At 46.4% G+C, this 12853-nt stretch overlaps 2 protein-coding genes across 7 annotated transcripts in view; one reads left to right on the top strand and one right to left on the bottom strand.

Moving 5' to 3' along the window:
* The window catches only part of LOC144094203 (uncharacterized), a 158611-nt gene that overhangs the window by 101803 nt on the left and 43955 nt on the right, over positions 1 to 12853 (bottom strand). For all 6 annotated transcript variants that reach the window (XR_013306478.1, XM_077628129.1, XM_077628128.1 and 3 more), the window contains exon 5: positions 3057 to 3246. Coding sequence is in view for 5 of the 6 variants with exons in the window: in XM_077628129.1 (XP_077484255.1) it covers positions 3057 to 3246 (190 nt within the window). In the remaining variant the exon portion in view is untranslated. The remainder of the gene's footprint in view (positions 1 to 3056; positions 3247 to 12853) is intronic.
* On the top strand, positions 9040 to 11869 carry LOC144095065 (uncharacterized). Its single transcript, XM_077628870.1, has one exon. The coding sequence runs from the start codon at positions 9077 to 9079 to the stop codon at positions 10526 to 10528; it is 1452 nt and encodes a 483-aa protein (XP_077484996.1). The 5' UTR covers positions 9040 to 9076; the 3' UTR covers positions 10529 to 11869.

The following is a 12853-nucleotide window of genomic DNA, read 5'->3' as shown; positions in this document are numbered from 1 at the left end:
TCCTGAAAGCCAGCGGACCAAATTTGGCGTTTTGGGCAAGCTCTGGAACATCAGGATCGATGAACTTTCATTGATGTGGTTCAAAAGCGAGGCCACTTTTCAAGTCTTGCCATTAGATGCAGCCACCACAGAGTCCTCCGGGTCCGCTATGTGCAGAAAAACAAACAAACGAAAAACCGATTCCGGCAAATGTTATTTGATGGCTGAAGGCCAGAATAGATGATTCAATTCCTGTATTCCAAAAGAGATATAGTCGCGGCAGGTCACCAATTCCCATGTGTATGATGATTCATTCCAATGGACTTCAGCACCTCTAATGGATTCACCTCTTCCCATGAGCCATCACGCCGAGCATATGTTTGCCTGTCCAAAATCTTCATCCCAGAATACTTATTAGTGTTTTCGTACACAGTCTTTATCAACTCCACTGTGAAGAACATCAAGAAGAAGTCGAGAGGTCGAGCAAATCTCCGAGCACCGCTCCACAGCGATGCACCGATATGGACACCTGTCTGTCGTCTCTGTTGAAAAAACGTGACGCGACCTTGAGTGTTTTGCTAACTGTGTTGGCCATATGTTGTGAAGGCCCAAAGCACACAAATAAACCACTCTCATCAGTTACAAACTGCATGCACCATAGAAAAAACAGAACGAACAAAAACAAAACTTACAGGCGAATACACACTGACGTTCCAGGCCCGAGACAAAGTCTTGGCGTCAGAACTGAAATGCGACGTTTGTACATCGTTGTCTCACTTATCACCGTTTCTTTCACTGCAAAAACCTGAACTGAAAGTGGCCGAAGCGCTCGGTGTCAGATTTCGATCTCAAGGAGCGTGCGGCAACGTGGACGCATTGTTCACCGGCCGAAGCTGCTGGGGCCGTTCAAAGTTTCATTTTTCGTTGCGCCCTCTCATGTTGAAACACTGAAACCAAAACTGCAATCAAAAGAATAGTTGTTGAGCACACAACCTAGATGGCGCAGCGTGCCCGCAAGCACAAAACGAATTTTCCGCGGTTTTTTTCAAAATGTCAGTCATATGCGCTTGGTCGCCTATGGTGCAGTAGAGAAAGAGTTAAAAAGTACACTAAAGAGGCTTCTGAGCTCGTCTTTTCACCGGGGGAACTGAATCTACATGCTCCAAGCATGCTTAGAAACTTCGATTTATTGTCCTAATAAATCGAATTAAATGTCCCGGGCTCCTGCCTTCTTCTTTGAACTCCCTTCAAAAGTAGGAGGAGTCAGCCAACGCATGTGGAGTTCCTTTCAGCCAGTCTAGTGGCGGCTTCACTTTTGCTTTTATTTTCCCTTTTTAGGTTTCTGTGAATAAATAGTTTCAATCGCTGACAACATAGCCGCAAATTAGGCCCACAGAAATAAAAATACGCGTGAACTCTTTGCTTCACGTATCATTCCGCAGAGTGGCAAGCCGCTACGCGACTGGCTGAGAGGCATGCCATGCATTGGTTCACTCCTTCTACTTTCGGAGGCGAGCTTAAAAAAAAAAGGCGGGAGCCGGGACGTTTAATCCAATTTAATAGCGAAATCAGCCGCCACACAACGCAATAATTCGAAGTTTCTAAGAATGCTTGGAGCGCATAGATCGAGTTCCTGCAGTAAAATGACGAGCTCAGAATCTCCTTTAGTGCACCTTTAAGGAGTATACGCACCTAACTTTTGCATGCATGTCTTCTTCTCTGCAATAAAGCGTAAAGCATTATTATACACGGATTACCACGTGGTATTGTCCTATGAAAGCTAAATAATTTACAATCGAATTTCTTTTTTGTGCTGTTTCGATTTCAGTTTCAGCAGTCGAACAATGACTGTGACGTCAAATTGCGGTTATAGGTCACGTGAGGCATGAAAAAACTGAAATATCATCTCCGCTTCTACATTCGTTGTCATTCTGGCTCTTGAGGAAGGCTGGCTTCAGCACTGTAGTCAATTAAAATGATGATGCAGAAATTATACTGCAGTTTTCCCATGCCTCACATGACATAACCACACTTTGACGTCACAGCCATGTTTTGGCGGTTGAAACCATAACCGAAACTGTGTGACAGAAAAATTAGATTAAAAATTATTTAGCAGTCATAGGCACATACCACATCGCAATTAATGCACAGTAGTGTCTTCCACATCATTGTAGATAAGAAAACATGCCACCAAAACTAGGTGCCTGTACTCCTTTAAGGACCATCGGTTATCTTGCCTTCGCATTACGTGCCCTGCCAAGCCCATTCTTCTCGACTTGGACTAGAATGTCGTTACTTCACTTCTGTTCCCTCACCCACTCTGCCCGCTTCCGGTATCTTAATGTTACGCCTATCATTTTCCTTTCCATAGCTTGCTGCGTTGCCCTCAAATTAATTTAAATCCTTTTCATTAGCCTCCATGTTTTTGAGGTGAGACAGGTGAGATACAGCTGTTATACACTCTTCTTTCTCACAATCCGTACTCAACTCGTTCTTGGCATGGTTCGCAGCGTAACCTGCGGCCACATCCCACACATCGGTGACGAGGGGTCTGGACATGATGACTGTGGATCAAATACAAGATAACATTAACACTTGTGAGTGAAAAGTGGGAAATAGCTCATGTGCTAGGGTGCTCAATCTGGATGGCCCAGCTTCCAGGCTGTGGCAGCCCAATTTTGAACACCGCGAAACGCAAAGGCACCCGTGTGCTGTCCAATGTCACTGCACATTTCGAGATCCCCGGGTGGTCAGAATAATTAACAGAGCCCTTTATTAAGACACCTCTTTCTCTTTTTCCTCTTTGCTTACCTCCTTCTTCCTGTACCTCACGACACAGCTTAGATGTCCGCAGAGAACGGAGACAGGTACTGTGCGTTTTCACTTCCCCAAAACTATTTTTTTTTCGATTTGCAATTTCCAGGCTGGTTTTTCTTGGCAAAAGAATGACTGCTTCATGTTTGTGGATATTTTGGACTGCTGGCTCACTCGGGCAATTTCTCATGCCCCACAGTGCCTGATAAATCGGTCAGTGACTGTGCAAGGCCAAACTACTATTTACGCTCTTGACCACTCACCGGGCAGGCATAGGGACGCTCGCCCGTGTGCTGGCGCACATGCAGCCGCAGCTTGCAGGCACGCGCAAAGGAGCGCCCACACCCTGGAAACGGGCAGCACAGCTCCTCAGGCCGGTGCTGATGGACGCGCACATGCGATGCCAGCGTGTTCGCTGAGTAGTACGCCTTGCCGCAGCCAGACCAGGGACACCTGCACAGGTGCCACCAGGAAACTCAAAAACTTGAGGGCCTTCTTACCACATTTTTAAAGAAGAAAATGCGATAGCATTTAAGGGCGGTTCACATGCAAGCGAATTGGCGAACAGAGCGAACAGCGGCGCGGCGCTGCGAAGCGGTTCGCGAGCTTTCGTTTCACATGCATCACCGCTCCGCGTTTCCCACCGCTGCGAAAACCAATGTTGCGGGCAAAAGATATGCGCCTGCAACCGGTTTTGGTGGCCTGCAAACACAAAAAAGCGTAATATAAAAGCATTATTTTGTCATTTCTTTTCATAGTTTATTTAAATAAATATTATTATTGCGTTTTAAGCATTAAACAGCGCTTTATACAATTTATTTCCTAAACAAAAGTTCGTACGTGCGGCGTACAAACTCGCGTGGCAACGCCGGGCCAGTCTAGCCACCCTTGCCGGGCGGTCATTGGTTGAGATGCGGTGCTGCCGCGTCGCCGCTGCGAAAATTTCCAACTTGCCCGAACCTCGCCGCTCCAGCCGCTGGGGCTTTCTCCGCCGCTTGAGAGAGGGTGTACTCGCCGCCGCGGCGGAGTTCGCGAGCGGTTCGCTTGCATGTGAAACAGGCATTAGGCTGCCCGCTGTGGTGTCCACAATGAGTTTCCGATATTGTTCTTGAGATTCTCCAGCTAAAACTCTGGTTGGAACCAGTTCCACTGCTCTTATATGATATGCATGAGTGTCACATATAATAGGGAGTCTGAAATAAAAGTATGAACGAAAGTGGTTTGAAGAAGATGACGAGGATGGCGATAAGGATAACGTGGATTAACCGAAGACTAAAGAATATGAAGAAGTATTCAGTGAGATGGGAAGAGATGATTGGTAGAGAAAAGAAGACGACGACAAGGACGACGCGGACTAACGCCAAGGTTACAAAAGCATGAGGGAGAGCGACGCACGGGGGGAGGAACAGAGAAGCGGAGGCTCCGGCGGGTCAGGGACGCTTCGGCTGGAAGAGATTAACGCTGGCTACTGTTCCGGTGAGCTTGAGTTTACGGCTTCGCACCGTGGACTTCCTGTCGTTCCTGAGCCTGTTCCGGGGAGTCAATGGAGGACGCTACCACCTGCTACGGCCAGGGGCGCCTCCAGCGCTGTTGCCACCCACCCGGGTGGTGCCCCCAACGCCAACATCACCGCCATCACCTCCACGGGCGCTTGGACTGGGAGCTTGTACGACGCAGCCACCGTAGCCAGCCCAAGCATGTCGAACGCCACCTCGACGCCGGCTACTGGATCCATGCAACGCCGCATCCGCACCGAAACAACAGTGAGCACGAACGCCGGCCGCTAACAGTAGGACGCTAGTAGTAGACGCTGGTAGCAGTGTTGCCGGGTCGTGTGTATTGATAGTCTGTGTTTTGTGTTAGTTTTGCAGTGGTGGAATTCACAACTGGCTTCCTGTAGCAGCTTTTGTAGCAGACAAAATCGCAGTTTGTAGCAGCAATTTCAAGTTTTGTAACAGGAAAAATGGCATTTTGTAGCAGATATTTGAGCCTTTGTAGGAGGAAAAAAACTGTTTCGTAGCATAATTTCATGTCTCGAAGCACTTAAATAAAGAAGGCTTGTTTTATTTCTGGAACAGCCAATTGCTAAGGTGTTTATGACGACCATAGCCATGCAAAAAAGCTTCAAGCCCAAATTCAGTCTAAAGTCTATTCTTTCCTTAAAAAGCTGCAAAAATATGCAAACAGGAGATTTTGCTAAAAATAAAACCGTTTTTATTCAGATGGACGACATAACGAGATATGTAACAAAGCTATAAAAAATGATACCATTCTTAAAACTGCAAATTTAAGGTACTATTTCTTTTCTTTCCTTGATGACTCCAGCTCAAGACAGCCCCGCTGCGAGACTTTCCTGACCATTCTTCAGAAAGGCTTGCAACATCTTCACAATTTTTAGACTTGACGCCTTTTGCGAAAAGCAGCTCAGCATTGGTAATCATATTCCTGGCCAGCCTGATCTTTTCCAGTACCTTCTCATCATTCTGACGTCTTTTCTGGGTGTCCTTGCCCGGTACGTCAGCCTTCTTTTGCTTGTTTTGCACGTGTCTCTTCTGCTGCACCTGCCGCCAGCCACTGCAGCTGTCACTTGCGCGATACTTTCAGCGCTCTGATTAATCGTTGTGTCATAGGAATGGCAGCTGGGTTTCGGCCGAAACGCTGGGAATATATCATTACAGACCTAAGCCCATTTACACTTTGTATTGAAAAGGACGACCGCCCTCTCAGCACTCGCCGATTTTCACTGAAGCCCCTCTCCAAATGGGCATTGCTGTGCAAGAGGCACAGAAGTGCTTTTACGAGTTGCCGCCAACAAGGGATATTTTCGAGCCCCATCCTCTTGCTTGAGTTCAAAAAATTTTTGCCAGAAGTCACCAAGTCGTTCGGATTGTCTGGCTAATATCTTCCGAGACACAAAGACTAAACTCATCCATCAGGGCGGAGACCAGCATGGATGAAGATGGACACTTTCTTCGTGCCATTTTCTTCCAATCAGCACAGGTCTTGAACAGTGTTGCCGGCAGATGTCGGGTTCCGCGACAGTGAATTTCGGTTTTGCTCTCGGCATAGTTATTCAGCGGCGTTTTGGCGCAGACATGGCGCAAAAGTAGGCAAAAAATCGATTTTGTAGCAGAATGTAGCAGGATTTCTGATTTGGCACAGTTTGGTGCAATTGGCGCAGCAGTTTCACCAGAGTTTTGTTAGTTTTGTGCACTAGTGTTTGTGTCACGTAGGGTGTATTAAATGTGAGTCTGTGTGAGTACACCTGTCGCCTAGTCCATTCTTTCAGTCCGAGTGTTCTCCGGGGAGACCCGGGACAACGAGTCATCACCACCTAGAATGTTCAAGTACCTTTCAATGGGTTATGATATGGCATTATACCAATCCGACCCACTACACCTCAATCCATTTTCTGGGGTGGGTCTACTCCCAAATTTTGGAGGTCCTCAGATTTTCAAATTTGGCAGTGCTCTCTGATTGGTACACTGGTGGTCACGTGGTATTGATGGTGTCACAACCCACTCAACAAATCAGGAAGCTTTGAGAAAGGAAAACCGAAAATTTTTTCTTAAACGACAACCTAAATGCTATTGCATTAATAGCTTGAGTGTACTGTATTCACTCAGGTAATTTGCGCACTTTTTTCCTAAAATTGAGGCTTCAAAACAGACTACGCAAATTAGGCGGAGATTTCATGAACGCGTCCTCAAAACTCTACAAAGGTCATAGCGCACAATGTACACTGTGTATTGCCGCATATGCGTCGACCCCACACTCACACCCATTGCTGGCCAAAAAAAAGTTGACTCCAAATATAACCCCTTCAGGCACTAATTAAAACTACTGAAAGGAAAAATCTTTTTTTGCATAAACCACAATCAGCAGACTATGCGGAAGTAAAGTGTTAAAAACTAAAGAATTTTCAAGAATCAAGAATTTTCACATTTGAGCAGATTTCATTCACGTCCAAATATGTGGACATAGTGCCTCAAAGCTGCAACATGAACGTAAACACTGCAGCATAAACGCTGCAACAGCAGCCGTCCTTGACTGGGCAAGGATCTTGAAGCTCCCAGGCAATCAATTAAAGACCTCAGCCTTCTTTTCAGGAATGAGAAAGTGGCTGAAGTGCATCACATAGTAAGGAAACGCATTGGATCAAAATATAGTTTCACAAGAATGCCTGCTTCTTTTAAAAAGTTAAAAACACAAGACAAGCTAACAATGGCGCTTTCACCCAAGAGCAGCACTGGGTGTAAAAGAATGTATTCATTATAAAATTGAGTAAAGTGCTCCTTGGTTAGTTGAGCATGAGAATGAGCATAAAATACGGTTTAGTGTGAGCTCGTCTCCAAATCTTTCACAAAGAGGTTTATCTTGTTTCGTCAGTAAAAAGTTATGTGTAATGTGTGTGTGTCCAATGCAGAGAGGACATAAAAGTACTTGTATAAACTATTCGTGGCGCCTATAGGTCTTCCATTCACCCAGGACGAGCATTGAAAAGTGCAGCTTGTTGTTACCCTCATTGTCCTAGGTACCTAGGACCTAGGTTTTTCAGATATTACAATCCAAGTTTGGCTCGAGAGAGAACAATTAACTGTGTGAAAAAAATAATAACTACAAATACGTTTTGTCAAGTTTTTGTGTTTTATATTACATCAACAAAACCAACTTGTTTGCCCTAGATAAAAGCACTGTAAATAAAGGAAAACAAAAATACACCACCAGAGCCTCTGGCTACTTTTTGCATCGAAGGACTTTGCGCCTCTCTGTAAACATCCTACGACTTGGCACTCATCACTTATGGCTACTCTCTATGTATCCGAGAGCGGCTTTGCGGAATCAATCCGATCGAGCCATAGCAGTCTATAAGCGTTCGTTTCAGTCCCAAGGAAGGATGCATTCGTTTCACAGTTAGCAGGCAGTGCGCATCGTCAGCTTGTGGAGGATCACCGAGCGGTGGCGCCATCTGGCGCCACGTTCCCGTCAACAGCGCGCGCTCCTTGCTTGCCGTGACCAACCAGCGCGCTAGGAGCGACGAGCGATGATTGGCGGTAAGCAGTAGTGGTACGCGCTATACTAAATGTGTCTGATATTTCGCGCAGGCTGTCACACCGTCGCAGTATCTTGCGCTCGAGTTCGGATCCATAACTAAGGGAACGTCACTGATCAGTGTTCCCTTCTGCGCCGTCGGCATGACGGTGAAACATCGCTGGGTCAGCTGGGCGTTCACATGGTGGTTGTAACCATGCAAACGGCGCTGCCAGCCTTGGCAAGAACGAGTTACAGAGAACAGGCAACCATGGAGTGCAAACTTCCGCCACGTGCTCAGATAGGCTGTTTTGATTGGTCGCACTAAGTGTCCTCATTGGGAGAGTGAAATTGGAATGGGAAGCTGCGCGAAAATCGAGTTGAGGGCAGCATTTTGTTTGCTTGTATTTTGAAATTTCTTGAATAACTCCCGTTCCTATGCATCGATTCTCATATTCTTTTTGAGTCAGCGTCTGTGTGACATAAAGAATCCATCTGAAGTGTAATCGGCATCCATTCAAGCGGTGTTTCGCAGCCCCTTTAAACCAGATCACCCTCAAGTTTCTGCCGCCAAACACAACAGCAAAACTTCAGCCTCTCGACCAAGGCATTGCGAAAGCGTTTAAGGTTGGGTACAGACGACGACTGGTGCAGAGGCTCCTAATCAACCTTCGAATAGGAATCGAACTCAAGGTGGACCTCCTCGGAGCCATTCAAATGCTGGCTGGTCCTTGGAACGACGTGAAGAAAAGCACAATTGTGAACTGCTTCCGCAAAGCAGGCTTTGTGGTAGCTGCAGACGACGGATGTCTTGACAGTGAAGACGATGACGCTGGATGCCTGGACAGCGAATTTCGCGAGCTCTCGGCATTCCCAGGCGCTATCCCATGCGGCTTTACAGCACGCGATTTCGTCAGCACTGACATCGGTGTGCAAGCCGGAGTTGTTAGAGAAGAAATGTGTGGAGTTGTTAGAGAAGCTTTTGACATGCATATTTTATATTTCGAATTATCGATATATCGAACTATTTCGCGATCCTCTTCGAGTTCGATATATCTGGGATCGACTGTACCTATATTTTTGTCAAACATTTTAACAGAAATAACAATTTACAGAGTGTTCAGGTATATGGGACAGCATTTCAAAATGTAGTTCATCGGGGCCTGGTGCAGTTTGTTTACGTATAGACAGTACTCTATGAATTTCTTGTGGCTGTGCCACAACACGTTTGCATAACCCACTTGTCTTCGCCATGCAGGTGCACTCGCCCTCGATCATCTGGCTCATGCTCAATGCTGTCTTCTGCGCTACCTGGGCGACCGCGATTGAGCGTGCGCCGTTGCGCGGCGCGGCTGACGGAAGGACATTGTGCGCAGCAACTACCAACCCGCCGATTCAAGTCAACTTGACACTCAGCGCAGACTGGGAGGCCCCATCGTCAGCAACAACACTCACCGTGCCATCTATAAAGGAGCAGCGACCATCCACCGCACCCTGTGGGCTCGGTGGCTGTGCCACAACACGTTTGCATAACCCACTTGTCTTCGCCATGCAGGTGCACTCGCCCTCGATCCTCTGGCTCATGCTCAATGCTGTCTTTTGCGCTACCTGGGCGACCGCGATTGAGCGTGCGCCGTTGCGCGGCGCGGCTGACGGAAGGACATTGTGCGCAGCAACTACCAACCCGCCGATTCAAGTCAACTTGACACTCAGCGCAGACTGGGAGGCCCCATCGTCAGCAAAAACACTCACCGTGCCATCTATAAAGGAGCAGCGACCATCCATCGCACCCTGTGGGCTCGGTGGCTGTGCCACAACGCGTTTGCATAACCCACTTGTCTTCGCCATGCAGGTTGGTAACCATCGAACTCTATTCACAAAAAAAACCAGCAACTACTTTTTGGTACAGCTTCCGAGCCCCCAGTGTTGCCTTGCTACCTGTATCGAGTGCTTTCATGTTGTTCGGTCCCTATTACTGATGTGCGGTGACATTGAGAGCAACCCCGGCCCCGACAGGCTAGACGTAATCCTTGGCGAACTAAAAAAGATGTCTACTGGCCAGAAAGAATTGGTTAAGGAAGTGCAAGAGCTTAAGGGCCAACTGCTCTCAATAGACCTGAAAATGACTAATCTAACTACGCGTCTCAGCGCCTTAGAAACTCACTACGAAAGTCTGTCTACACTCTGCAATGATCTGGAGGGGATTCAGGCCACTTCGGCTGCAACGTCTCGTTTAGTTAGTGTGCTGGAAGCTCGTCTAGATGACGCAGAGAATCGCTCTCGGCGCAATAACCTACTTTTCTATGGTTTACCCGATACCAACCCCACCGAAACGTATTCGCTTACAGAAGACTTGATCATTCGCCACTGCTCTGACCACCTGGACACCCAGTTGAGCCCTAACGACATTGAACGCGCCCATCGCCTCGGACGACACTCTAAGGACAGGAAACGCCCAATTATCGTTAAGTTTACATCCTTTAAAACTAAAGAATCAATTCTTTCTAGAGGTTCTAAATTCAAAGGTACAGACTACAGCGTAGGTGAAGACTTTTCGCGCCGCGTTCAAAACTGCCGGAAACATCTTGTCGCTTTTGCCAGGGCGAAGTCCGTGCCTTTTTCCCTGAGATTTAAAACTTTGCATATTGGCCCCAAACGTTACGTTTTCGATGAACTTTCAGAATCTGTAAAAGAAATACCCTAGCAATCAGCTCATCCTTGCCGATCATCGCCCTCAGCTCATCCCCCACCTACGCCATGCGCCAACGTTTCACTATCAGTAATCTTTACTAACGTTCGCAGCTTCCTGCCGAAACGCGATATCGTATCGAACCTTGTAACTTCGTCAGGCAGCAATCTACTTATATTGACCGAAACATGGCTGAACAGCGATATCACTGACTCAGAAATTCTGTTTGACCTGCCCAACTTTAATCTTTTTCGCGCTGATCGCAAGTATTCTCGTGGGGGAGGAGTCCTAATTGCAGTCAGCGAACAATTGTCTTGTTCTGCCATTGATATCGCGTCAGACTTAGAAATGCTGTGGATTATGTGCCGCGCCTCACCTCTGACGTTATTAATTGGTGTGTGTTATAGGCCGCCTCGCAAAAGTCCCGACTTTCCCCGCAAGCTTCACAATGTTCTGAACAAACTAGTATCAAAGCACCCTAAAGCACACATCCTATTTGGGGACTTCAATTACCCCAATATCGACTGGAGTAACCAACCTCAGCCCATAGTTAGTCAAGAAGAGCCGAATGACTTCATTGACGTTTGCCTTAATTTTAACTTGACCCAAGTTGTATCGGAACCGACACGCGTCGCAGGGGAAGCAGCGAACACTCTATATCTCATACTGACCACTCATCCAGACAGTCTTAATTTCATTACAGGCCTCCGAGAAATCAGCGACCATACAGTAATCCATGCCACCTTTAACTTCTCACCTGAATTAAGACAAACTTCCCAGAAAACTATTAGGCTCTACGATAAAGGAAACTATGAAGCAATCAACTCTGAAATAACGAACTTTCTGTCGGTCTTTGAAACGTCCTATCTTTCCAGAAGTGTAAATGAGAACTGGACCCTTTTCAAACATAAAGTTATCGAACTAACAAATAAATATATTCCGTCATGCAGTTTACGAAAGAGTAATCAGAAACCCTGGTTCACAAAGACACTGAAAAGGCTCGAAAACAAGAAAAAACGCGCATTTCGTACAGCGAAACGCCACGCAAACCCCCACGCATGGGAAAAATATTATGAAGCTGAGAACGCATACTTGGCCGAGATTGGAAGTGCTAAGCGTTCATTTTTCGAAGTAGTACTACCAAAAATGATAGTTGATAACCCCAAGAAATTCTGGAAGGTGATAAACCCGAAGGAATCGCGCGCTATCACCCTCACTAACAATGCTGGTGAAATCGTGGCTGATTCCGACTGTGCAGACATCTTTAACTCTGCATTTTTATCTGTTTTCACCGACAAATCCCAAGCACCATGTTTTACATTACCACTTATTATTACTACAGCCATGGACGCCATAACTTTCTGCAGTAGTGGAATTTCGTGCATAATAGATAAAATAAAACATTCATCTGCCGCCGGCATAGATGACATCAATCCAAAAGTTTTGAAGAACACTAACCCAGCCTGTTCCAGTATTTTCTGTTTATTGTTTTTGCAATCACTCTCCGAAGGAACCATTCCAGACGACTGGAAAGTGGGGAAGGTCGTTCCCGTGCACAAAACAGGTAACACTGATTCACCTCTTAATTATCGGCCCATTTCATTAACAAGTATTCCCTGCAAAATCATGGAACACGTCATTTACTCCCAAATCATGCAATTCTTAGATTCCAATAACTTCTTTCATCCGTCACAGCATGGTTTTCGTAAAGGTTTTTCGTGCGAGACTCAACTAGCCATTTTTCTTCATGACATTCACGCCAACCTTGATATTAATCTGCAAACTGACGCCATCTTCTTAGACTTCGCTAAGGCATTCGATAAAGTACCTCATCAACGCTTGCTTCTTAAACTTTCCCAGTTAAACCTACATCCAAACATCATCGCGTGGATTAACGAATTCCTCACGCATCGCTCTCAGTCTGTCTACATTAATAACCAATCCTCCAACCCGCTCCCAGTCACCTCTGGCATCCCGCAGGGTTCCGTCCTTGGTCCCTTGTTATTCCTCATTTACATTAACGACTTACCCCAGCGCGTATCTTGCCATATCCGCTTGTTCGCTGACGATTGCGTTATTTATCGTTCGGTAACTAACCCTTCTGACCATGAATCCCTTCAAGCAAACCTAAACCTCGAACTAAACTGGTGTTCGCAGTGGATGATGACACTCAACCCTAACAAATGTAAGTACATGTCTTTTCACTGCCGTCGCAACCCTTTTGTTTTTGAATATTCCGTTTCTAACTGCCCTGTTGACCTCGTCCAGTCTTACAAATACTTAGGTATCACCATTTCTGATGATTTATCTTGGCGACTGCACGTAACTAATCTGATATCA

Source organism: Amblyomma americanum, chromosome 6 (genome assembly GCF_052857255.1).
Source record: "Amblyomma americanum isolate KBUSLIRL-KWMA chromosome 6, ASM5285725v1, whole genome shotgun sequence".
NCBI classification, from domain to species: domain Eukaryota; kingdom Metazoa; phylum Arthropoda; class Arachnida; order Ixodida; family Ixodidae; genus Amblyomma; species Amblyomma americanum.
Note: the sequence above shows the minus strand (reverse complement) of the source record. Positions and strands in the feature narration are given on the sequence as shown.